Source organism: Podarcis cretensis, assembly GCF_951804945.1.
Source record: "Podarcis cretensis genome assembly, chromosome: 2".
Lineage (NCBI taxonomy): Eukaryota > Metazoa > Chordata > Lepidosauria > Squamata > Lacertidae > Podarcis > Podarcis cretensis.
In genome coordinates this window covers 9307571-9333068 of record NC_137171.1, presented here as the reverse complement: position 1 = coordinate 9333068, position 25498 = coordinate 9307571, and the positions used below count along the sequence as shown (strand labels likewise).

At 44.4% G+C, this 25498-nt stretch overlaps 1 protein-coding gene and 2 long non-coding RNA genes across 3 annotated transcripts in view; all 3 read right to left on the bottom strand.

Annotated features, from left to right (window-relative positions):
- Window positions 1–20966, bottom strand: part of PFKM (phosphofructokinase, muscle) — a 44326-nt gene extending 23360 nt beyond the window's left edge. Inside the window, exons 1-6 of the mRNA XM_079966677.1 lie at window positions 20746–20966; window positions 12157–12230; window positions 10177–10254; window positions 3760–3949; window positions 1896–2061; window positions 292–336 (exon numbers count right to left, since the gene is read on the bottom strand). Coding sequence (XP_079822803.1) covers window positions 292–336; window positions 1896–2061; window positions 3760–3949; window positions 10177–10254; window positions 12157–12230; window positions 20746–20836 — 644 coding nt within the window. The 5' untranslated portion in view covers window positions 20837–20966. The remainder of the gene's footprint in view (window positions 1–291; window positions 337–1895; window positions 2062–3759; window positions 3950–10176; window positions 10255–12156; window positions 12231–20745) is intronic.
- Window positions 1–25498, bottom strand: part of LOC307210789 — a 133445-nt gene that overhangs the window by 26534 nt on the left and 81413 nt on the right. The window lies entirely within an intron of this gene.
- On the bottom strand, window positions 8977–9720 carry LOC307210828. Its single transcript, XR_013836160.1, has 2 exons — window positions 9404–9720; window positions 8977–9364 (listed from the first exon to the last, which is right to left on the bottom strand). It is a non-coding gene; the product is annotated as an uncharacterized lncRNA (long non-coding RNA).

Here is a 25498-nt window from a genome sequence, read left to right as displayed (position 1 = left end):
ACACTTCCTGGGCTAGTGTGTGGATCAGAATGTAATTATCCTTCAGATCAGGCATAGGCAACCTTCAGCCCTCCAGATGTTCTGGACTACAATTCCCACAATCCCTGACCACTGGTCCTCTTAGCTAGGGATCATGGGAGTTGTAGGCCAAAACATCTGGAGGGCCGAAGGTTGCCTATGTCTGCTTCAGATCATTCACTTCATTGATTTTGGCACCACCTTTAAAAAAAAAATGATCAAAATGCATTTTAAAACGTGACATTTGAGAGAAATAAGAATAGAAATTCCTACCCGCAGTGACGACCCATGACCTCCAGCACAAATGTCCTCTGGTGACTGCAAGGCAAAACAAATAATAAAGCATTGCGAGTATTTTTTTTAAATAAATGCTTTAAACATTCCAGAAAAGATTTGAGTTTTGTATGTAGGGGAAAATTAGGGATAGCTTCAGCTTGTGCCGTTTGCTCATCATTCCACATCTTGGCACGAGATTTCTTACTGCGAATGTTTATCCTTTTTGGTTTTGTTTTCTTTTTCTTTTTAATACTCCTATCTATACAGATTCTCACATACTTAGAAAGACAAGGGATTGCACAGGCTCTTCTCAGAAAAAAAGAGAGTCCCAGGTCACTTCAACTGTTACCAAGAAGGTCCTCAAAATACCGCATTTTTCGCTTTATAAGACGCACCAGACCACAAGACGCACCTAGTTTTTGGAGGAGGAAAACAAGAAAAAAAATATTCTGAATCTCAGAAGCCTGGCTTCTGGGATAGCTGCGCAGCCTGCATTCGCTCCATAAGACGCACACACATTTCCCCTTACTTTTTAGGAGGGAAAAAGTGAGTCGTACAGAGCAAAAAATATGGTACTTCATTAAAACATGTACAAGCAGTGGTGGAGGGTATGCTACCGCCATTCAGGTTGGGCACAAGGGACACTCCCCCAAGGGGGTGGGACCAGTGCCGGTTTAGGTTTGATGAGGCCCTAAGCTACTGAACGTAATATATGTCCAGCTGTCCTTTGTCAACAACAAATTGTCGCTGTTTTTTCTGTTGAATATAGGCTATGTGGTAATTTATGGACCTAACAGGTATCTAAAGCAATTTGCACATAACAAATAGGAGCCTACACAACACAAAACACCGTTGCTCTATGTAGGTTTTATTTTATTTGTTTTTTATCTTACATTTTGGAAATGCACATCCAGTTTTTTTTCCCTTTAAATTTTTTTGGGGGCCCCCTAAGCTATAGCTTGTTTAGTTTATACTGTATATATATCATAAATAGGTAAGGGTAGGTTTTGTGTGTGAGAGAGAGAGAGGGAGAGAGAGAGAGAGAAAGAACAAGAAAATACAGTGGTACCTCTGGATACGAACGGGATCCGTTCCGGAGCCCCGTTTGCATCCTGAAGCGAACGCAACCCGTGTCCACGCGTCTGCGCATGCGCGGGTCGTGATTCGCCGCTTCTGCGCATGGGCGTGACGTCATTTTGACCGTCTGTGCATACGCAAGCAGCAAAACCCGGAAGTAACGCATTCCGTTACTTCCAAGTCGCCGCGGAGCACAACCCGAAAGCGCTCAACCTGAAGCAACTTCAACCCGAGGTATGACTGTATTTTTTAAAAATTCTACAACAGAGAGTAGGCAAACTGAGCCAAATTTTGCCTGTCTTTGCAAATATATTCTTTCCCATTTTATATGCTCCTGCATGAGGAAGGGCAAAGAGCTTCTGCGATTGCTCTGCAACTGCCGTCTATATACACTTTCAAGCCTAGTATTAAGGGCTACGACTTTGTTTTCTTCTCTTTCTTCAAGCTGCAGAAAGAGATTCTCATGGTGCCATTCAGGAGCTGTAGAAATCAAAAGGAGCCTGCACAATGCCCACAAGTCTCACCTCTGAGCAGTGGTGGTGATAGCATCCACTATTTCCATTATCCTGTGGAGAGCGGAGTCCGTGCCAATGGTCATGTCAGTGCCACAAAAGTCGTTATCAATAGACCCAACCATACCAACAATGTTTAGGTAACTAGACTTGCTGGCTTCTTCTGCCGTGATGCCACCTGGCAAAGAACCAATGGAATACCAGCATTTATTTTTTTTAATAAATATTTTTTATTAAGTTTTAGAAAAGACAACAAACAAGAAAAAGAAAAAGAAATACACAAAAATACAAAGTTATAAAATACATAAGAAAGAAAAATAGTTTCAAAAAAGAAAAGAAAAAACACATTTTAAAAAAAGAAAAAAAGCACAAAAATCCCTCTTTTTACTTCTCATCTTTGATTCACTTCTTTTCTTGACTTCCTCACATCTCCCTTTTTTGTATCCCTGTTAAAAATTAATTCAGCAAATTCATATCCAATTAATTTGTCTAATTATCCATCCAATCTTATTTTTAACCTCGTTGCTAGAACCCCTTCAGTTCATTTCAATGCCATTAACATTCAAAGATTTTACAATATTTCTGTAAGTAAATTTTAAATTTCTTCCAATCTTCTTCCACCGACTCTTCTCCCTGGTCTCGGATTCTGCCAGTCATTTCCGCCATCTCCATATATTCCATTACTTGCATCTGCCATTCTTCCAGAGTGGGTAGATCTTGTGTCTTCCAGTACTTTGCAATAAGTATTCTTGCTGCTGCTGTTGCGTACATAAAAAAAAATTCTATCCTTCTTTAACACCAATAGGCCAACTATGCCCAGGAGAAAGGCCTCTGGTTTCTTAGGGAAAGTGTACTTGAGTACCTTTTTTAGTTCATTATATATCATCTCCCAGAAAGCCTTAATCCTTGGGCACGTCCACCAAAGGTGAAAGAATGTACCTTCTGTTTCTTTACATTTCCAACATTTGTTATCGGGCAAATGATATATTTTTGCAAGCTTGACTGGGGTCATGTACCACCTATACATCATTTTCATAATGTTCTCTCTTAGGGCATTACATGCCGTAAATTTAATCCCGGTGGTCCACAACTTCTCCCAGTCAGCAAACATAATGTTATATCCTATATCTTGTGCCCATTTTATCATAGCAGATTCTACCGTTTCTTCCTCAGTGTTCAATGGAATACCAGCATATGATATAATTACACCATCCCTGAAAGTTCACTCTTAGCCTAAATCTAGCAATAAGAAAGCAAACATTCTGCATATTCTCCATTTATCCTGCAGGTCAGAGCAAGGGTGGCTAAGCTGAGGATCTCCAAATATTGTTGGAGTCCAACTCTTACCAGCACAGAGACTTACTGTGAGGGGGAAAATTATTTGATCCCCTGCTAAATTTGCCCGTTTGCCCTCTGACGAAGAAATGACCAGTCCATAATTTTAATGACATCCTTGGACAGCTCTTTGGTCTTGGTCATGGTGGGTTGATTGCTTCTGCTGGCAGGTGTCTTTTGTACATGTACTGTAATGAGCTGGGATTACAGTACATGTACTGTATTACTAATGAGATCTCTCCCTTACAGCAGGTGCGTCTAATCTCAGCTCATTACATACAGTGAAGATACCAGGTAGCCTGACATCTGGCTGGTTGATAGGGGATCAAATACTTATTTCACTCATTATAATGCACATCAATCTCTGACTTTTGTCTTCTGGGTTTCTGGGGGGGGGGTTCCTGTTGTTATTCTGTCTCTCACAGCTATAATAAACCTACCATTAAAATTATGGACTGGTCAGAGGGCAAAGGGGCAAATTTAGCAGGGGATCAAATACTTTCCCCCCTCGCTGTAGCATTCAGTTTTTAAGCGGCAATACCTGTCTTAACCAGCTCCTGCAGCAAACTGGTCCATTCTGCTCGGAAGGTATCCGCTCCAGTCAAGCTGCCGTCTCCCCCGATCACGCACAAGTTTGTGATTCCTCTCTTCACCAGGTTGCGAGCAGCCTTCAGGCGTCCTTCGCGCGCACGGAAGTCCATACACCTGGCACTCCCGATGACGGTGCCACCCTAGGTGAGGGGACAAACCAGGTAAGAGCTGGAAGACAACATTATGGCCACCTAACTTAGGTGCTGCTATGATCAAGAGGAGTCCCTCCAGCAAATCTGGAAGAAGAAAAAATCAAGGGAGGGAAAAATACTTTAGGTCATAGCTACTGTTAAGTTGTGGGTGAACATATCTGACGACACAGCGATTCTTCAAACAGCTCTTGTTTATTCACAGGCCAGAACAGAACTGAACTGAAGGGTTCAGCCAGCCTGCTTATATAGAGCTCCACTACAACGCAACAGTAACCACTTTCTGTAACTATCCAATCACTGAACGTCACTTTCAATCCCTTATTTGCATATGTGGACCTGAGTGAAAACTATCTACAGTATCCCCCTGCTGGCCCAGGGTGAAAACTTCAGTACATAACAGGTACCATGACAAGAAAGCTGCTTCAGATGAGGGCAGGAATCCCCCTCAGCCCATGAACAAATACTTCTGAATACTTTAATTACTTTCTATTGGTAGAAAAGGGTCCATATTTTGCAACCTTGCCTTGTTTAACCATTGTTTCTATGGTATAAATCAGTGGTTCCCAACCTTTTTTTTGGCCATGCCCCACCTAAGCATCTCTAAAATCCTGTGACATATAATTCTTATTATTCAAAAAGTGAACTCCTATTAATGTGGAAGAAGCCTAAAAAGCTATTAACTTGATCTAACTCATTCTCGAATTCCCCGCATCAAAATCAAATTGCGCCCCTGTGGGAACAACGTTGTTGGGAACAACAGGTATAGTTTTAGTCGCTACCTTCCACGCATTCACATACCTGTGGTTTATTTATTTTGGTTTGATTTTATGTCTGTATTTGTTCAACAGTGAACTATTATTGATATGATAGCCATTTTCAAATATCTCAAGGCCTGTCAACCTGGAAGAGAGAACAAACTTTTTTTCTCCTGGTCTGGAGGGTAGGACTCGGAACCAATGGCTCCAAATTTCAAGAAAGGAGTTTTCGACTAAACATGAGGAAGTACTTTCCAACAGTGAGAGATGTTTGACAGTGGAACCTCCTTTGGGAGGCTGTTCCTTGGAGGTTTTTAAGTAGAGGTTGGATGGCCATCTGCCATGTATGCTTTAGCAGTGGTGTAGCGTGGGGGGTGCAGGGGGGGCCGGCCGCACCGGGCGCAACATCTGGGGGGGCGCTCGCCGCCTCCAGAGTCGCCGAAGAGCCTCGGGCACAGGCTGCAGCAGAGCCCCATGTCTCGCAGAAGCGACGAGCTGTGCGCGCGTCCGGGCTGAAGGCGTCCGGCAGGCAGCGGCTCTCAGCGCTCGCCGCGGTCCCCGCGCGTCAGGGCCGCGGAGGGCGCGCCAGGCAGCCCCTCCTCACAGCCCCGCCGCTGCTGCTGCAGCTGCTGGGCCATGTTGCATTTTCCTCACCTCTCTGCCCTCCTCCTCCTCCGGGCAAGCGGCGTCGTTTGGGCGGCAGCGCCAGCGGCAACTCGCCTCAGATCACCTGACACGGACCCGCCGTCGCCGCCGTGGCTACCTTACTGTAAATACCCCAGCCCAGGCAGCAGCGAGAAGAAGCTGGCAGCGGCGGCAGGTTAGGGGTTAGGGGCGCAAATTACTTGCCTTGCCCCGGGTTAGGGGGCGCAAATTACTTGCCTTGCCCCGGGTGCTGACAACCCACGCTACGCCGCTGTGCTTTAGCTGAGATTTCTGCATTGCAGGGCGTTGGGCTAGATGACCCCTGGGTCCCTTCCAACTCTCTACAATTCTACGATTCTACATGAACTATGCATATTGCCATCAGATCCTATTTGACAACACTGTATTTTGCAGAATCTTGTATACCGTATTTTTTGCTCTATAAGACTCACTTTTCCCCTCCTAAAAAGTAAGGGGAAATGTGTGTGCGTCTTATGGAGCGAATGCAGGCTGCGCAGCTATCCCAGAAGCCAGAACAGCAAGAGGGATCACTGCTTTCGGTGCACAGCAAGCCCTCTTGCTGTTCTGGCTTCTGAGATTCAGAATATTTTTTTTCTTGTTTTCCTCCTCCAAAACTAGGTGCGTCTTGTGGTCTGGTGCGTCTTATAGAGTGAAAAATACGGTAACTTTAATATGTAAAAATAGGTATTAAAAATAAGTTGATCCACATGGAGCACATCTTTCCAGAAGAGCAAGCAAAAGTTCATCCTCTCTCGCTCTCCTGCCAAGGATGTCAAGGCAGCAAACATCATTCTCCCCCTTCTCCCAGTTTCTCCTCACAACAAACCTGTGAGGTAGGTTAGGTTGAGAGAGGGTAAATGGTTAACAACAGCATAGCATCTAATACTTTCAGGGAAACAGGATAGCTTAGGAGACGTGGCCTGGCTCCATTACTCTCTCTCTCTCTCTCTTTTTAAAATAATGTTTATTCAAATTTTAAAGGTTACAAAAGAAATCAACAAAGGAAAACAAAACAATACAAAAAAACAAATCACTTCCAAAAATAAATAAATAAATAAAAGAGCGAAAACAGATAAAAAAGAAAAAAGGAATTTTTTTAAAAAATACATACAATCAAAAAGAAGAAAGAAAAAAAACCACAAATCAAACCTTTACATATTTTTCTTTCTTTAACTTATTTCCTTGACTTCCTCGCACCTCCCCTCTTTGTATTCTAGTTCAGATAGGTATTTCAGCAAATCCTTCATCTTTGTTTTTATCCTAATAATTTATCTTAATATACTGTAATTTTTCATTCTCTCTTTCACCAATTATCCATCCATTTTTACTTTGTTTAATCTTATTTCTCATTAAAACTAATATATTTGAACTTATTCTCTTAAGACGTTTCCCCTAGGGTTATAAAAATTCCATTCCACGATTTTTCCAATTTCCATTAAAAAAAAAATCATTAAAAAAAAACCTTGACATATACATTTTAAATTCCCAATTTTCTTCCACCGTCCCCCCTCCCCGGTCTCGGCCCCTACCCACAGTTCCATCAACCTCCAACAGTCCATCAACCTGGAGGCTCCATTACTCTCTCCCTGACTCCCCATCTGTCATTTGAGGTGGCTGCTTCACTTTGCCTCATGGCTGGGCTTGCCCTGGAGCTTATTTATTGAGGTAAACAGATCCCAAGTCCCACTCCACTCAACTACAGTTCCCAAGATACTCCAAAAAGAGGCAATGCCTGGAAAAGCTATGACTTCTAATTCTCAGGTTCATTCTTTTGAGGAAAATGGCCGGCCTGATCGTCTGATTCAGGAGAAAAAAGGGCTCCAAAATGCTACACCTCCCTGCTCTCTCTGCCCACCAAATAAATCCTCCTCACTACAAAGATCAAGGCATCTTCACCATCTCCAAAATCCATTAGCTGCAACAGTTTGAAGAGTTTTTGTAGTTGAGAATTTCACCCAGTTAACCGTTACAGTGGTGCCTTGCAAGACGAAAAGAATCCGTTCCGCGAGTCTCTTCGTCTTGCGGTTTTTTCGTCTTGCGAAGCAAGCCCATTAGCAGCTTAGCGGATTAGCGCTATTAGCGGCTTAGGGGCTCAGCTGATAAGCGGCTTAGCGGATCAGCTGTTAAGCGGCTTAGCGGATCAGCTGATAAGCGGCTTAGCGGCTTAGAAAAGGGGGGGGAAAGGAGAAAAAACCCGCAGGAATTCGCAAGACATTTTCGTCTTGCGAAGCAAGCCCATAGGAAATTCGTTTTGCGAAGCACCTCCAAAATGGAAAACCCTTTCGTCTAGCGGGTTTTCCGTCTTGCAAGGCATTCATCTTGCGGGGCACCACTGTATGTGTAAAAGGTTTGTGAGGAGAGATCAGGGCATTTTTTCAGCCGGAACTCAGTTCTGGTACCTCTCAGGTGGGCGCCATTGCCATTTTAAGAGAACAAGGTTCATGGTGAGTTCTGACACTTCTTTTTCTACAAAAAAATAAATAAATAAAAATTCACTGGGAGAGATAATGCATGTTTGCTACATGTCATCCTCTATCTCTACAGTCTGGATGCCTAGAGAGAGTTGTGGACAGACCAGAATCTTCTGCAATTCTTGTTTATGAAATTCAAAAAAGCCCCGACTCATGCAAGTATGGCTGCAAGCAAAGGTCAGCTCGGGTTTCGAGTTATTTTGGGTCTCAGGCATTCATTGTGACCCCAGCTACGGCGATATCATTACACTTAAGATGGACAACTTTGCCAGTGACCCCAACTGGCGAAAAGGTCAAGATGTTACAATAATTTTCCTCGTTACAGGAGCCCCTCACTCAACCAGCCGGTGACTTTCCTCAAACTGGAGAAGGAGCAAAGGAACTTCTCAAAGGGGAAAAGAATAACCTTAAAAAAAAAAATAACAAAAAAATAACACTGGACTGACCACTTTGGTATTTCCAGAGCTTTAAGATATTTTTACAAGGTTAAAATTAAAATCCCACTGGGGATTATGTCATGTACAGTGGTACCTCGCAAGACGAAATTAATTCGTTCTGCGAGTTTTTTCGTCTTGCGGTTTCTTCGTCTTGCGAAGCACGGATTTTGGAAAAGCTTCAAAAATCACCAGTCTTCAAAAACCTCAAAAAAGGCTACCACACTGCGTGCTATGAGTTGCTCCTCGAAGTGAATGCACGGTTTTAAGAAAAAGGAAACAAACTTGCAAGACAAAGGAAACAAACTTGCAAGACGTTTTCGTCTTGCGAAGCAAGCCCATAGGGAAATTCGTCTTGCGAAGCAACTCAAAAAACGAAAAACTCTTTCGTCTTGCGAGTTTTTCGTCTTACAAGGCATTCGTCTTGCGAGGTACCACTGTATAGTATCCATAAATAAAATAAAGTAAACCTTATTCCCCTGTCAAAAAAACACCCCTGGGGCAGATTTGATGGAGGCACAGGGGACTGCAGAGGCAAAGAAGGAATGACAAAACAACAACCCGCCACCCTGCCCACTTTCACCAATGCAAGTAGAACTTGGCTGAGCACGTCTGGATCCAACCCAATAAAATGCAAACCATGCCCTAATTCTATAGCAGCTTTCCTGAAACATACTCGGAGTCGAGAGTGGATTTCATGCTCTTTATTCAGCTCATAGTGGTGAGGAGGAATGGAAGTTCCCCCAGAATGTCTGCTTTATATACATTATTTACACAATGGGCCCCACGTGATTGGCTAATTCCGGGATTCTCCTGTAGGCCAATCAGGTTGCGGATTCACTTCCACCTGGAGCTGGATTGGGTGGCTCCTGTGGACCAATCAGACTGCTGCTTTCTGGATCCTATTGTTCTAGGACCAATCAGACTGCTGCATTTTGGATCCTATTCAACTCAGTCCATAACATTTCCCCAACCTAGTGCCCTCCAGGTGTTTTGAATTACATTTCCCACCAACTTCAGCCAGCATAGTCAGTAGTCAGAGATGAAGGGAGTTATCGTTACCACATAATACTCATTCTTCATTTGTAAGCAATTGATCACTTAGTGTGGCAGCACCCACACTATGGTCCCATTCATTCTTTTTTGGCACTTCCAAAAACTTTCTGGTTTAGGCAAGCCTACCCAGATATGCAGGGATGCAGGTGGCGCTGTGGGTTCATCCACAGAGCCTAGGACTTGCCGATCTGAAGTTTGGCGGTTCGAATCCCCGCGATGGGGTGATCTCCCGTTGCTCGGTCCCAGCTCCTGCCAACCTAGCAGTTCAAAAGCATGTCAAAGTAGATAAATATGTGCCGCTCTGGCGGGAAGGTAAATGGCGTTTCCGTGTGCTGCTCTGGTTCGCCAGAAGCGGCTTAGTCATGCTGGCCACATGACCCATGCTGGCCAATAAAGCGAGATGAGCGCCGCAACCCCAGTTGGTCACGACTGGACCTAATGGTCAGGGGTCCCTTTACCTTTACCTTACCCAGATATGCAGAATGTTGACATGTGTTTTAATCTGGTCTTCAACTTAACACTGATTTAAAAATTATTTTTTGGGGGAGGGATATTTTAAATAACTGTTTTTAACAGTTCTTTTTCTACTGATAATTCATTTTATTCTTTTTCTAAAATCCACTTGGAGGATTTCCGTCTTTGCTTTTTAAAACAAAGCAGTATATACATTTTGTGAAATAAATAAACAAACGGTTGAAAGCATCAGGGGGGCACCAGGTGGTTCTGCAGTATCATAAAACCCTGAAATCTTCACACTAGTGACACCTAGGGTAAGGAGGACAGCTCTGAAGCCTCTCACACCCTGGGGGACACAATTCAAGGGACCGGCTTACCAGTTGTAGCATCATGGACACACTTTCCCACGTTGCTTCCTTAATATTGTCACCGCCGTCCACAAGCCCTTGGTAGCCCTGAAACAAAAGTCAGAAGAGATTATTTAAAAAGAGAAGCCTTTTTGAGCCTCCATCTCCTCTAGAGCTGGTTAACTCAAGAAGATAGAGACACCTTAGCTGTGAGCTGCTGCTACAGCAACCTACAGTGGTGCCTCAGGTTACATACGCTTCAGGTTACATAAGCTTCAGGCTACAGACTCCGCTAACCCAGAAATATTACATCAGGTTAAGAACTTTGCTTCAGGATGAGAACAGAAATCGTGCTCTGGCGACATGGCAGCAGCGGGAGGCCCCATTAGCTAAAGTGGTACTTCAGGTTAAGAACAGTTTAACGTTAAGAACGGACCTCCAGAACGAATTAAGTTCTTAACCTGAGGTACCACTGTTTACTGAAGAAGGAACGTTAAAGACAAGATGCAGTTGAAGTACATTGCCAGGCTGGTGCCTTGTTCGACCTTGTTCGAGGATATTTCCAGCTCCTTTAACCACTGTAGCAACATTGAACAGATAGCACCTCAACTAATAATAATAATAATAATAATAATAATAATAATAATAATATATTATTTATACCCCGCCCATCTGGCTGGGCTTCCCCAGCCACTCTGGGAGGCTTCCAACAAAATACAGTGGTGTCTCGCAAGACGAAATTAATCCGTTGCGCGAATATCTTCGTCTTGCGGTTTTTTCGTCTTGCGAAGCACGGCTATTAGCGGCTTAGCGGCTTATCGCTTTTAGCGGTTTAGCGGCTTAGCGGCTTAGTGGCTATTAGCGGCTTATCGGCTTAGAAAAAGGGAAAAAAAGAAAAAAAACTCGCAAGAACTCGCAAGACGTTTCGTCTTGTGAAGCAAGCCCATAGGGAAATTCGTCTTGCGAAGCACCTCAAAAGACGGAAAACTCTTTCATCTAGCGAGTTTTTCATCTTGTGAGGCATTCGTCTTGCGGGGCACCACTGTATTAAAATACAGTAATGCATCAAACATCAAAAGCTTCCCTAAACAGGGCTGCCTTCAGATGTCTTCTAAAAGTCTGTTAGTTGTTGTTCTCTTTGAGATGTGGTGGGAGGTGTTCCACAGGGCGGGTGCCACTACTGAGAAGGCCCTCTGCCTGGTTCCCTGTAACCTCACTTCTTGCAGGGAGGGCACCACCAGAAGGCCCTCGGAGCTGTACCTCAGTGTCCAGGCTGAATGATGGGGGTGGAGATGCTCCTTCAGGTATACTGTGCCAAGGCCGTTTAGGGCTTTAAAGGTCAGCACCAACACTTTGAACTTTGATCCTAAACGTACTGGGAGCCAGTGAGGGAACCGCCAGAAGGAAGAAGAAGAAGAGTTTGGATTTGATATCCCTCTTTATCCAGGCCCTCGGCGCTGGACCTCAGTGTCTGGGTAGAACGATGGGAGTGGAGACGCTCCTTGCACAGGGTCTGTGGGGAACCAGGGTAGCTGATCTGGTATTACCACTGCTATGCGACCTATGGCGGCTCTAATAGTCCTGTTTGGTCTAGCAGCAGCAATCAGCAGCAGAGTTAACAAAATAATAAACCCATTTGCAGTAGAATGAGGTGGAAATGAGGTGGAAGAATGGACTATACCATTTGGGTCTGAAGATGGAGCATCATATTTGTCAATATTCTCCAGTAAGTGGAAACCTAGTACAGGTAGGAAGAGATGGAGCTTGAACGTTCCTCTCTGGTGTGTGCGCGTGCGTTTAGCTTGCGGGAATTTTACACGAGTGCAAGTTCAAAAATGGTTAAACTGCAGCCAAGTGAAAATAGAGACATTCTATGCTTTAGAATGGAATGTCCCTATTTTCATGTTGAATATGCTATCTTAGGATTTCACACCTCATTCTGCTCCATGAGTCAACCAGGTCTTAGATACAATTCCTACTCAAGTAAAGAAAGGCAGCAAATTGACCTACCTCATGAACAAAGTACACTTTGGCCCCAGTGTATATTCCCACTCTGACCACTGCCCGGACAGCAGCATTCATGCCTGTTCAGAGAGAAGGGAGAAGAGAGGTCACAATGCTGGTCCACAAGCAAACTGGATGACAGCATTGCAGAGGTAGACAATGGACCACAGCTCTTGTCATGCCTGGCAGGGGCTGATGGGAGTTGTAGTTCAACACCATTTCTGGAGGCACTACACTTTGCTAATGTATTGTATAAACAACAATACATTACATATTCAGGTAGGTAGCCATGTTGGTCTGACGCAGTTGAAATAAATAAAAAATTGTCCAGTAGCACCTTAGAGACCAACTAAGTTTGTCCTGGGTACAAGCTTTTGTGTGCATGCATTTCGTATGCAGGTACCGTATCTGAAGAAGTCTGCATGCACACAAAAGCTTATACCCAGAACAGACTTAGTTGGTCTCTAAGGTGCTACTGGACAATTTTTTTAAATAAATTACATACTTATCTGAGATGAAACCCAAGGAGATTCTAGGGGGCTCTGTCTTCTACTTTACAATCAGAGAGATTGAAGGGAATCTGATTCTGTTCCAACCATATCTAGTTCTTACTGAATCACAGGAGAAGCCATGGGAAGATTAACAAAACCTACTGGGGGTTTAATTCAGAATATAAAGGAAACAGAAAAAACTAGTGACTCACAGCTCTAATCTCCTCACAAGTATGACAAGCATTGCTCTAGGTTTGCCACCAGATTAATACTTATTTATATGCCCAGACATTGTAAGTTTTGTTAACGATTGTTCTAAGCTGCTCTGTTGTTTTCAGCTATTTTATTTGTTTGATGGTATATTTTAGAGTGCATTGCTGCTTATTTTTAGGGAATAAGCTTTTTAGGGAAGTTCTTAATGTTTAATGTTGTATTGTGTTTTTAATAGTGGATTGGGAGCCGCCCAGAGTGGCTGGGGAAACTCAGCCAGATAGGTAGGGTATAAACATATTATTATTATTATTATTATTATTATTATTATTATTATTATTATTTTATGACTTGGTTGGTTGTAGTGTACTTATTCTGAATGTACTTCAATTTGGTGTTGATGAAGGACAGATTAAAAACATTTTCATTAAATAAATAAAATAAATTTTGGAAGCTGCCATTTGCAGAACAGAAGCACCATGTGGATGAGGGAAGATGGGAATAAGGACGTTGGAGAATTTTACCAGAATTGGGAGCGGAAATTGACTATGTTTATTTATTTGTCCCATGTCTGAAATGGAAATCAATCCCGGAAATATAATCAGTAATCACTGTTGTCGTTTATAAAACAAAAAACAAGTAATTGCTTACTTCCCCCCAATTTGAATTGTTTTTTCCTTTACATTAAAAGTAATGCCTTGGAATAATGTAACGATCATGTAATTAAGTGTGTAATTAAGCATATAAAATTCCACTACAACAGACAGAATAATGTGGTCTTTGTTGAAAACCAAACTGAAGTGGAACAGAAACAGTGCTGCTTGCAATGAACTCAGATCGGAACAGAAATTGACACCTTCTAACACCCGTATAGTTAAAGCTATGGCTTTCCCAGTAGTGGTGTATGGAAGTGAGAGCTGGACCATAAAGAAGGCTGATCGCTGAAGAATTGATGCTTTTGAATTCTGGTGCTGGAGGGGACTCTTGAGAATCCCATGGACTGCAAGATCCAATTTCTCCATTCTGAAGGAAATCAGCCCTGAGTGCTCACTGGAAGGACAGATCCTGAAGCTGAGGCTCCAGTACTTTGGCCACCTCATGAGAAGAGAAGACTCCCTGGAATAGACCCAGATATTGGGAAAGATTGATGGCACAAGGAGAAGGGGACGACAGAGGACAAGATGGTTGGACAGTGTTCTAGAGGCTACAAACATGAGTCTGACCCAACTGCGGGAGGCAGTGGAAGACAGGAGTGCCTGGCATGCTCTGGTCCATGGGGTCACGAAGAGTCGGACACGACTAAGCGACTAAACAACAACAACAAAACATCCCTAGATGGGGGTGCCTCTATTTCTACAGAGCCCTGCCTTATTTGCCTGGCCTTGATGCTGCTGTGACATTCAATTTATAACCAGCCTACAAAACTGAAGCTCCACTGATGTACAGTTGTTGTGTTTCCTCATATATCTGTGCTGCCCACATAGAGGTACTGGTGATCTCCTGAAGAGGCCTATGACGTTGCTTAAAATCTCCCTTGAGCAGACAGTAATTTTAATGATTGCTTCGTGTTGCTTTAAAATGTTTTCATGCTGTTGTATGCTGCCCTGATTTTTGCAAGTGGACGGTCTAGAAATGCATTTGTATAAATTGTATAAATAAACGTGGTAAGTGTGTGATGTGGAGCCTTTATTATGGCATCACCTGACCCTTAAACCCACTCTGCTGTCTCTCAACCTCCTTGGCGTACGTGTCGTTTCTTACTGCTTCAGGTCAGTATTGTTGACCCAGACTCACAAGTTTCCCATGATCCTACCCTCAGATGATTTGCACATTTTATTTTTGACCCGCTGACATTTAAAACAAGTTCCTGAGGTACCCCCCCTGCCAGACCAACTGTGCTTCCTGGCTCCAAAATATACCACACCAGGAGAGGGACTGTAATTCAATACCACTGCATAACCCCCCCCCCCAATCCCCTCTAAGTCATGTGACAGCTTCACAGACAAGCTGTGATCATGGATGCAGCTGAGGAAAACTTGGGCTACAAGAAGGCTAAGGTGGATGCCAAACCCCCAACGCTTTTAAACCTTTCTTCATATTATGATTATTATTATACACAAGTACATACCGGTATATCTCATTACCTACTCGGTCACATTCAAAAACACACATACCTATAAACATTTATAATAAACATATATCAATATTGATCTAAAACCATATCCTCTGTCTAAAACCATATCTAAAACCATATCCCCCCAATCCAGCCAAAGGACCTCTGTCTTCAAAGGATTTAACTTCAACCGGCTCCCACGTAACCATCCAGCCAGAGCTTCCAAACATCTGATCAGTGTGTCTGGGGCCGAGTCAGGATGGCCATCCATCAACAGATAGAGTTGGGTGTCATCAGCATACTGATGGCATCCCAGCCCAAAACTCCAGACAAGCTGGGCGAGGGGGCGCATAAAGATGTTGAAAAGCATTGGGGAGAGTATCGCACCCTGCGGCACTCCACACACCAAGGAGTGGCACGACGACAGTTCCCCCCCCCCAAGCGCCACCCTCTGTCCCAGACCAGAGAGAACAAGCGTGGCCATTGAAGGACTGTGCCCTGGATTCCCACGTCGGTGAGGCGGTGGTCCAAGAAGGGCCCTGCACTGTGTAGTAGTGGATAACTTGCAGGCAACCATTGACCTAATTTCATGCAGCACTGGGTTCCCCCTATCTGGAAATGGCGAGTGGAAATGGACCCATCCATTTCTGGCTCTAGTGCTGCCCTCCAGGTATATACCGTATTTTTTGCTCTGTAAGACTCACTTTTTCCCTCCTAAAAAGTAAGGGGAAATGTGTATGCGTCTTATGGAGTGAATGAGGCTGCACAGCTATCCCAGAAGCCAGAACAGCAAGAGGGATTGCAGCTTTCGCTGCGCAGCGATCCCTCTTGCTGTTCTGGCTTCTGAGATTCAGAATATTTTTTTTTCTTGTTTTCCTCCTCCAAAAACTAGGTGTGTCTTGTGGCATAGGCGCCGACTCCATGGGGCCTGAGGGGGCCCAAGCCCCCTCAAAAATTCATTTGGGGGGCTTCGCCCCCCCCAATAATTTAAGAAAATTATTAGTTATATTATGCTTTGTAAAATCACAAAATTATGTTGGTATTTTTTATTTTCCTTGTTTGACGATAGTTACCTTTTAAAATACATTCAGTAATGAGTTAAAACAAAGCCACTCCCAATCTAGAGAGGGGGTGGGGTTGCGGGCTCTCGACCCATCAACAATCTCGCGGGGCTGGCGTCAGCCCCGCGAGAAGCGGGGATTCCCCCTAGCTCATTAATATTCACCGCCCAAGGCGGCAGCCAATCGGCTGCCGCAAAGGGCGGGCCCTCACAGGTTCACTTAAGGTCGGGGCAGCCCGGGGCTTGCCCCTTTCGTTCCCCCAGCAGCAGTGGTTTGGAGGTCTTGGGCCCCCCCAATATTTTTTATAAGTCGGTATGGGCCCCCGCCCCCCCCATATTTTTTATAAGTCGGCGCCCCTGTCTTGTGGTCTGGTGCATCTTATAGAGCGAAAAATACGGTAATCTATGGCCCTCCAGATGTTGTTGGACTCCAACTCCCATCTTCCCTGATCATTGGTCATGCTCTCTGGGGCTGATGGGTTATGAGAAATGAGTCCAAGAAGATAGAAAGGCTGCATAATGCTACCACGACCTGTGCAGCCTGAGGATAGATGCAGGAGTGCGCCAGAAACATCCTTCCATGAAACACGTCCCTTTGACCTTCCTGAAAACCATCACCTCTTTCACATAGTTCTTGCAGCCTTGTTGGGTTCTGCTTCCACATATGCCTTAAGGGAAGAGCAGCATAATAGGGTGCCCCCTTCATATGTTGTTGACTCACATCAGCCCCAACGAGCATGGCCAATGGTCAGGGATGATGGGAGTTGTAGTCCATCTGGAAGGCACCACATTGGCCACCACTTCTTACCACCCTGAGACTAAGATTTCTCAAAGCTTTTTTTGTGTCCATTAACCAAGCATGGCCTATCTACAGGGCAAATGTGAGCATCTGTCTCAGAGATTAGCACCAAACTAGTCATTTTGTCAGGGGACGCAGGTGGCGCTGTGGGTTAAAGCCTCAGCGCCTAGGGCTTGCCGATCGAAAGGTCGGCGGTTCGAATCCCTGCGGCGGGGTGCGCTGCCGCTGCTCGGTCCCAGCGCCTGCCAACCTAGCAGTTCGAAAGCACCTCCGGGTGCAAGTAGATAAATAGGGACCGCTTACCAGCGGGAAGGTAAACGGCGTTTCCGTGTGCGGCTCTGGCTCGCCAGAGCAGCGATGTCACGCTGGCCACGTGACCCGGAAGTGTCTCCGGACAGCGCTGGCCCCTGGCCTCTTAAGTGAGATGGGCGCACAACCCCAGAGTCTGTCAAGACTGGCCCGTACGGGCAGGGGTACCTTTACCTTTACCTTTAGTCATTTTGTCACCTATCATTTGAAGCTAGATGTGCCCATGCTTTGATCTGTTAGATGTTAAGCTGTACCTCTGGGTTACATCAGCAGTTATTGTTCGGCATCTGTCTAGACTGCAACAGCCCTTCATAAAACACCACAACTGTGTAGAATATCCACCAGTAATAATAATAATAAATGTTATTTATTCCCCGGCCAGAGCTGGGCTCAGGGCAGCTAACATCAATAAAATTTCAGTAAAAAACATAATAAGAAAAAAATTAAAATACAGGTTAAATTGCAGTTTAAAATGCAGCCTCATTTTAAAAGTCAAAACCATAAGGGGAGGGAAACATAAGGGTCAGTTGAGTCCAAACCAAAGGCCGGGTGGAACAGCTGTCTTACAGGTCCTGCGGAAAGATGTCAAGTCCCGCAGGGCCCTAGTCTCCTGTGACAGAGCGTTCCACCAAGTTGGGGCCAGTACTGAAAAGGCCCTGGCCCTAGTTGAGACCAACCTAACCACCTTGTGAATGTTGTCATTTGTGGACCTTAAGGTCCTCCACGGGACATACCAGTAAAGTTGTACTACAGGTCCATAGGTCCATAGTTGGGATTTCCAGGAAACCAGCCAAGGATTAGGTTTCTTCTCCATACTGCGCTCCTGTCCACAATCATACATACTGAACTGCTGCATGCATGGGCAGTGGGTTTGTGATGTAGTATAGCTCTTGTGAAGTCATGTTGCCAGGCCGTGTTATTGTGACAACGCATTTTGCAAAAAGCCTCTCAAGTTATCACATCAGATCAACAGCAGCAGTTAATCTGATGTGAACACACACACCCTGCCGCCTCTTGCATATTAGCAGCAGCTCTTCCACCATCAACACAAAGTCACAACAGAATGGCAACACCACATCACAAAGTAGTATGAGAGTAAGTCCTAGCCTGGGTCACACTGAGTGATTTAGTAACAGTGGGTGGAATTCAACATGGTGCTCCAACAAATCTTTTGCCCGTACCCGTATTCTAGCTTGCCAGATGGAACAACACCCCTCCATGCACTGTTCTGAGGTTGGGGTCAGGAGAGTCAGTTTCAGGGAGCATATAAGGGACCCCAAAATCCTTGTGTACCTGTCCAGTGTCGGGGTTCTTCAGGTAAACCCCACCCAAAGTATTTCTTCCTTGCAAGCCTTTCATTTATTTTCCTTTCCTTCCCTGTTAGTTCCCCCATTCTCTTCTTCTTGTTGTTGTTGTTTAAATTTATGTATCGCCTTATACCCAGATATATATAGACGACAGTTTGGAAACTGCAGCTGGTGCAGAATTCAGCGGTCAGGCTGCTCACCAAAGCAAGACAGTTTGAAAATATTACACCAATCCTGGTCCAACTAGACTGGCTACTGATAAGTTTCCGGGCCCAATTCAAAGTGCTGGTTTTGACCTATAAAGCCTTAAATGGCTCAGGACCACAACACCTCAAGGACCGCCTCTTTTCATATGAACCTACCTGGACCCTGAGATCGTCTTCTGAGGCCCTTCTTTGTGTGCCTCCTCCGCAAGAGGTCCAGAATGTGGCAACACGAGAACGGGGCCTTCCCTGCAGTGGCTCCCTGTTTGTGGAATACTCTCCCCAGGGAACTTCGCCTGGTGCCTTCACTATACAGTGGTACCTCAGGTTACATACGCTTCAGGTTACAGACTCCGCTAACCCAGAAATAGTGCTTCAGGTTAAGAATTTTGCTTCAGGATGAGAACAGAAATCGTGCTCTGGCGGCGCAGCGGCAGCGGGAGGCCCCATTAGCTAAAGTGGTGCTTCAGGTTAAGAACAGTTTCAGGTTAAGTACGGACCTCCGGAACGAATTAAGTACTTAACCCGAGGTACCACTGTACACCTTTAGGCACCAGTCAAAAATGTTCCTTTTCAACCAGGCCTTTGCCTGACTTGATCTACATCCTATACCCTTTTTTAAAATGCTAGCTCTTTGGGGGGGGGGGGGTTATTGGTTTTGTTTTGATTTTATGTATTTGATGTTTTATGTGAATTGCCCCGAGACCTTCAGTTACAGTGGTACCTCTGGTTGCGAACAAGATCCATTCTGGTGGCCCGTTCGCAACATGAAAAGAGCGCAACCCGCAGCAGCGCGTCTGGGCATGCGCAGGTTGCGATTTGCCGCTTCTGTGCATGCGGCAAAACCCGGAAGTAACCCTTTCCGGTACTTCCGGGTCACAACCTGAAAGAACGTAACATGAAGCGGACGTAACATGAGGTATGACTGTATAGGGTGGTATAGAAAAACAAACAAACAAACAAACAAATAAAAATATACCCTTACATATTAGTAGCAGTAGTATTTCCATTTCTTACACACCCTTCACCATAAGGGTACAACAATTTAAAAATACAATATTAAATGAAATTGCAAGTCCCTGGAGGCAGGAATGGCCTTTTTTCTATTTATAATACTCTGCCAAGTGATATGTCCACTCGTAATGCCGTCAACAGCATGTATGCATTAAAAAAAATAAAAAAATTCCATCTTGAAACTAAGACGGGACTTGGACACCAAGAGAAGATATATGAGTGCAGATAAACAAAACAGAGCTCTGTCTATGTGTGTGTCTCAAGGTCAGGAAAAGGAAAATAAGGAATCGTCTGCTGAAGAACTTAACAAGTCAACATGTTTGAAAAAGGCACCTGTATTTTGCTGTATTGAAAACTAATAAAAATATTGGGGGGGGGATTTTTTTTTTAAGCATTGCATTGCATTTATTCACTCCCCAGTATCCCCATGCCCAATTAATCAACAGACATAGATGTAGGCAAAGCCAGATCAGGAAGAGATGCCGTGAACTGCAGATTTTGTAAGAGTATAGGAGGAACAGCAAAGAAATGATGGTTCAAGACACCTGAGGGTAGATTATGTGAGTGCTCATTTTGCTAAGGAAATGCTTGCAGGATGAGGGTGGTAGGTGGGTTGATGAGCCACAAATGGCTTTCAAGGCTCTTTAAAAAAAGGCAATACAAATAATATAAAAGAGAAAAGCAAGAAGGCAGAGAACTACTGAGGAGAAAGGCTGGAGGCAGTGTGGGAAGAGAAAGTCAAAGTAGGGGAGACAGAATAGAAAAGAATGAAAAAACTGCTCCTTACTGGATGAAAACCAAAAGTCCATCCAGCCGATCATTCGGCTTCCAACAATGTCCAGTTAGATGCTTCTGAAAACTCACAAAGCAAAGACATTTTACCTGTTACAATTTGCAACCGAGACCAGTTCCACTTGAGTCATCTTACCAAGTTTAGGGGAATTCTGGATGATAAAAAGTGCCCAGACATGAAAGCCCTTTCCTGGTGATTTCTGCCTATTGACTTTTTTGCCATTAGCTCCTCAGAATATAAAGGGAGACCCCCAACACTACAACACACACACACACACCAGCAACCAGTCCACTTACCCTGGGCATCTCCTCCAGATGTCAACACAGCGATGGCCTTGCCAATCCCCATCGTGTCGGCGTGCTCATGTTTCACCATTGTTTGCGACATTCTCCGGGCTGGAAAGTCAACAAGAAGAGTTTCTTAAAGATGGGGGAAATGCCCTTGGTCTTCGGTGCCTCCTTGTCCTGCCACAGTGGCCACAGCTGGGTCCGGAGTGCTCCTTGTAGCCCTCTGCCGTTGCCTTTCAAAGTTGACACCCCGCCCACTCTCCAATAAATGACAAGTGGAAATGTCAGCCTGTAAATGATCTCCGATGCAGTGTCAGCCACACCTAATCCTAAAGGGCGCATGGCCAGCTGTCACGAGTACCAATGGACAGCGGAAATGTCAGGCTGCAGGTACCAACCACTGTTTTGAGGGCTTTTGGTGGCTTCAAAGTAGGGAGATAAAATAGGTAAGATTTTAAAAAGAGGCTCCGAGTTGTAGTCTACTTAACTTTGACTTGGAACAGACCCACTGACATTAATGGCCAGGGCTAACTTAAGTCCATTGATTTTAATGGGTCTACTTTGAGTAAGAGTTAGTTTATGACAACCTCCAGGCGGCAATCCTCAAAACTCTTACCTGGGAGTAAGCCCCATTGAACTCAATTGGATTTATGTAGGCCTGTATAGGATTGCACTGTAACATACTCTCCAATATTTCTCCGATGAAAATAGGGACATCTTAAGGAAAAGCGGGTGGCGCTGTGGTCTAAACCACAGAGCCTAGGACTTGCAGATCAGAAGGTTGGCGGTTCGAATCCCTATGACGGGGTGAGCTCCCGTTGCTCAGTCCCTGCTTGGCAGAAGCTAGCGGTTCGAAAGCACATCAAAGTGCAAGTAGATAAATAGGTATTGCTCTGATGGGAAGCTAAATGGCGTTTCTGTGCGCTGCTCTGGTTCACCAGAAGCGGCTTAGTCGTGCTGGCCACATGACCCGGAAGCTGTACGCCGGCTCCCTTGGCCAGTAAAGCAAGATGTTCGTCGCAACCCCAGAGTCGGTCATGACTGGACCTAATGGTCAGGGGTCCCTTTAACTTTAAGGAAAAGCGGGGCATTCAGAGATCAAATCAGGAACCAGGATGGCTTCTGTAAATTCGGGACTGTACCTGGAAAATAGGGACACTAGGAGGGTCTGTTATTGCTCAATAATCAGCAGAATGAAGTGCTTTGGAAATCCAAGTGCAACAACGTTACAATCAAGTTTCACCAAAAGATTAAATAAAAATTGTTCCGGGGGTGGGGGTGGGGTTTGAAATTATGGGTGGTATTCAGTTAAGTTTTACTCATGAGTACACTCACTGAAATGAATGAACATGACTGAGGGACCCATTCACTTCAATGGATCTGAGTGAAATTTGGTTGAATATCATCCTATGTCTTCTCCAAACAGGCTATGGAAAACCAAAGTTGAACAGCGACAGCTTTACAAATACAGATAAACCATGCAGGGAAATGAATGTGTATCGAGGTCAAACTCATTTACAGAGCACTGGCATTGAAAAAGGATTTCTGTCATGTTCACAAATAGATGCCCTCCATTACTTTGGGATCAATAAGCAGGTTATTATGAAATCATACGATGAGGAATTATTCCTTCTTGTTCCCTGCACTTAACTTCTTTTTAGAATTTTCAAGCTCTTTGGATCTGGGCACCAGAAAATGAACTTTGACAGAATGAATCCACAGATTGCAAAGGAGCCAACTCATTACAAAGCTATTTATTTACATGAATATTTCAAAAGCTAAGTTAAATGATTTGGTTGGGAATACTTAAAAACCAGCACTGTTAATTTGTGATTTATAGAATTGTAATTTCGGACATTTTGCAGTTTGAGGGGAGGGACAAGATGGGACCCTCCTTCATCCCATGTAAAAAGGAGTTGAATCTTACACAAACACTGGCAGTGTCCCCTAGCCACCACAAATTGATGGCTTGTTGAAGGGCAATGTTTGTGGCATAGACATATCAATCCTCCCAACTCCTTGCCTAAAGTCTCTCTGTCCCGGTCTTCACATCAACCACCTGAAGTGATTGCTTCACTCTGCCTAATGATACCTGAAGCAGTGGCTTTGAATCATCTTGATTTTTAAAATTAGAAAATAATAATAATTAAGAAACCAACCCAAATCAAAATCTTCCGTGTGTTTATGTAGAAATATGTACACATGCAACCTGACAACATGCACTCCATCTTTTAAATATAACTACCCCAAGAACACGGTACGTGGGTGGTGCTGTGGGTTAAACCACAGAGCCTAGGGCTTGCCGATCAGAAGGTTGGCAGTTCAAATCCCCGTGATGGGGTGAGCTCCCATTGCTCAGTCCCTGCTCCTGCCAACCTAGCAGTTTGAAAGCACATCAAAGTGCAAGTAGATAAATAGGTACCGCTCCGGCAGGAAGGTAAAACGGAGTTTCCGTGTGCTGCTCTGGTTTCTCCAGAAACGGCTTAGTCATGCTGGCCACATGACCCGGAAGCTGTACGCCGGCTCCCTCGGGCAATAAAGCGAGATGAGCACCGCAACCCCAGAGTCGGCCACGACTGGACCTAATGGTCAGGGGTCCCTTTACCTTTACCCCAAGAACAGGGAGCTCAGATATTTTATAGCAATATACAGATGGGCATATTTTGCAGGTCTTTTAACTTTCTGGAAAACATCTTCTTTTGCATATTCGGGGAATGGAAACTGTATGGAAAGGTGGGATACAAATTAACGAAGAAATATCTGCTTTCAGTGGCTTGAGCTTTCAGTGGCTCTGCAAGTTTGCGGCTGCACATCTTAAAAAACAACAAAAGTTAAGCAAAGCCTCCTAGCAGCAGAGCTTACCTTGTAGTGGAACTGGTATTTTGTACTTTGCTGGTACAATTCCTCCCCACGCTCACAGTGTGGCAGGGATAGAGCCCATCTGTATCTCCCGGGATGCATTGCTTAAATGTATTTACTTTAACAGAAAAAGGGGAATGCAGGCAGCATGTAGCAACTGTGTGCCTCAGTCCTATTTGAGTTTTATTACCTAGCACATCCCAAATAAAGATGCCGTGTCTTAAGATGACTACTCCGTGATTGCAGTTGGTACCTTTCCCACTTAACTCTACGGGCACCTGGTATGGAAGATTCACAGTGACATTGCTAGGAAACCAACACACCTTGCTTTCCAGGTTGCAACCACTAGGCTGATGACTTGTTGTTTGACAAGAGACTGGGCCAAAGGCTTCCACACGCAATGCTCATTCTGAGCACAGCATTTTAGCTAGTATGCTCTGCAACATAGCTTGGGAGTCATTGACCCGGATGAAAACATCTCACTTAGAAAGCCAAATCTATCTTCATTGTAAAGACACCGAGCAAGAGCCGGCTCACTTGCACTCTACATTTTTATTATGTAGGACACTAGCTTACCATAAGGCAGAATTTGGCCTCTAGTGCATCTGATAAGCTCCTAAATTGCATGGCTCAAAATTTCTAGCTCGCATGGTTGTTGCAGCATAAATGACAAAGGCAATGTTTGTTACAAGAGCTGAGGCTAAAAAGAAACTGGCATTAATATGGGGATTTTTCTTCTTCATTTTGCAGAGTTCTCTGCCCCTACTCCAACCCTCCAATAACAACTCCCCTGCCTCTTCTTATTTTGTAAAAGTAAGGCAACACCAGCGCTCCCTTCTCTGCTGCTGTTTGCAAATCAAGCAAACTAATACAGTCATACCTTGGAAGTTGAACGGAATCCGTTCCAGAAGTCCGTTCGACTTCCAAAATGTTTGGAAACCAAAGTGCAGCTTCCAATTGGCAGCAGGAAGGTCCTGCAGCCAATCGGGAGCCGCGCCAGACGTTCCGAAAAACAGAACACTCACTTCCAGTTTTTTATTATTTGGGAGTTGAAACATTTGGAAACTAAGCCGTTTGTCAACCAAGGTACGACTGTACAGGGTTTGGGGAGATTCTCTGACGTTCAGAAGAATTGTTGTAACCTGCCCTCGGACCTCAGAGTGAAGGGTATGCAATAAATTGTAATTCTGGTATTTTGCTTCTAACAAATCAAGCATAACTGAATTGTGAGATGAAAGAACATTTGCACTTAACTTGTGCTACTCTTTTCATACCTTATCAGTGTGGTGAAATTAAGGTTCCCGAGTTTCAAAATTATGAAGGTTGGCTGTTTTCACACTTACACTGTTACCTAGAAGAAACTTAATCGGTTTGCATTTGGAATTTAACCTGAATTACTCTACATATCGCTAAGTGCACAATGACCTCTACCTTTCTTCAACTGCTCCAATCGGTAGTATTCAAAGATTTAATTTTGTGTTTACCGGCAAAAAGCCCAATCAACCTGCTTCTACCCCCTAACGCTGCCACCTTGCACTATGGTCTAGTAAATTCTTACAATCTAGGTATATATTTGGAGAAACCAAATTATAAAAACAAGAGGGCAATGCTGCCCATTCAGTTGAACCCCCTCTGGTCACAAATTAAAATGAAGAAGGAACATTGCTGCCACCTTCTGGATGCAGTGCAAATTGAGCTTTTGGATTTCCTGTTGTAGGGCTAGCAGCTTCATTGAACCAAAGGATGAACATCTAGGCTTGTGTTTCTGAAATTGTGTTGCAATGTGCACTAGTGCAGTGTTTCCCAACCTTGGGCCTCCAGCTGTTCTTGGACTACAACTCCCATCATCCCTAGCTAGCAAGGTCAGGGATGATGGGAATTGTAGTTCAAAAACAGCTGGAGG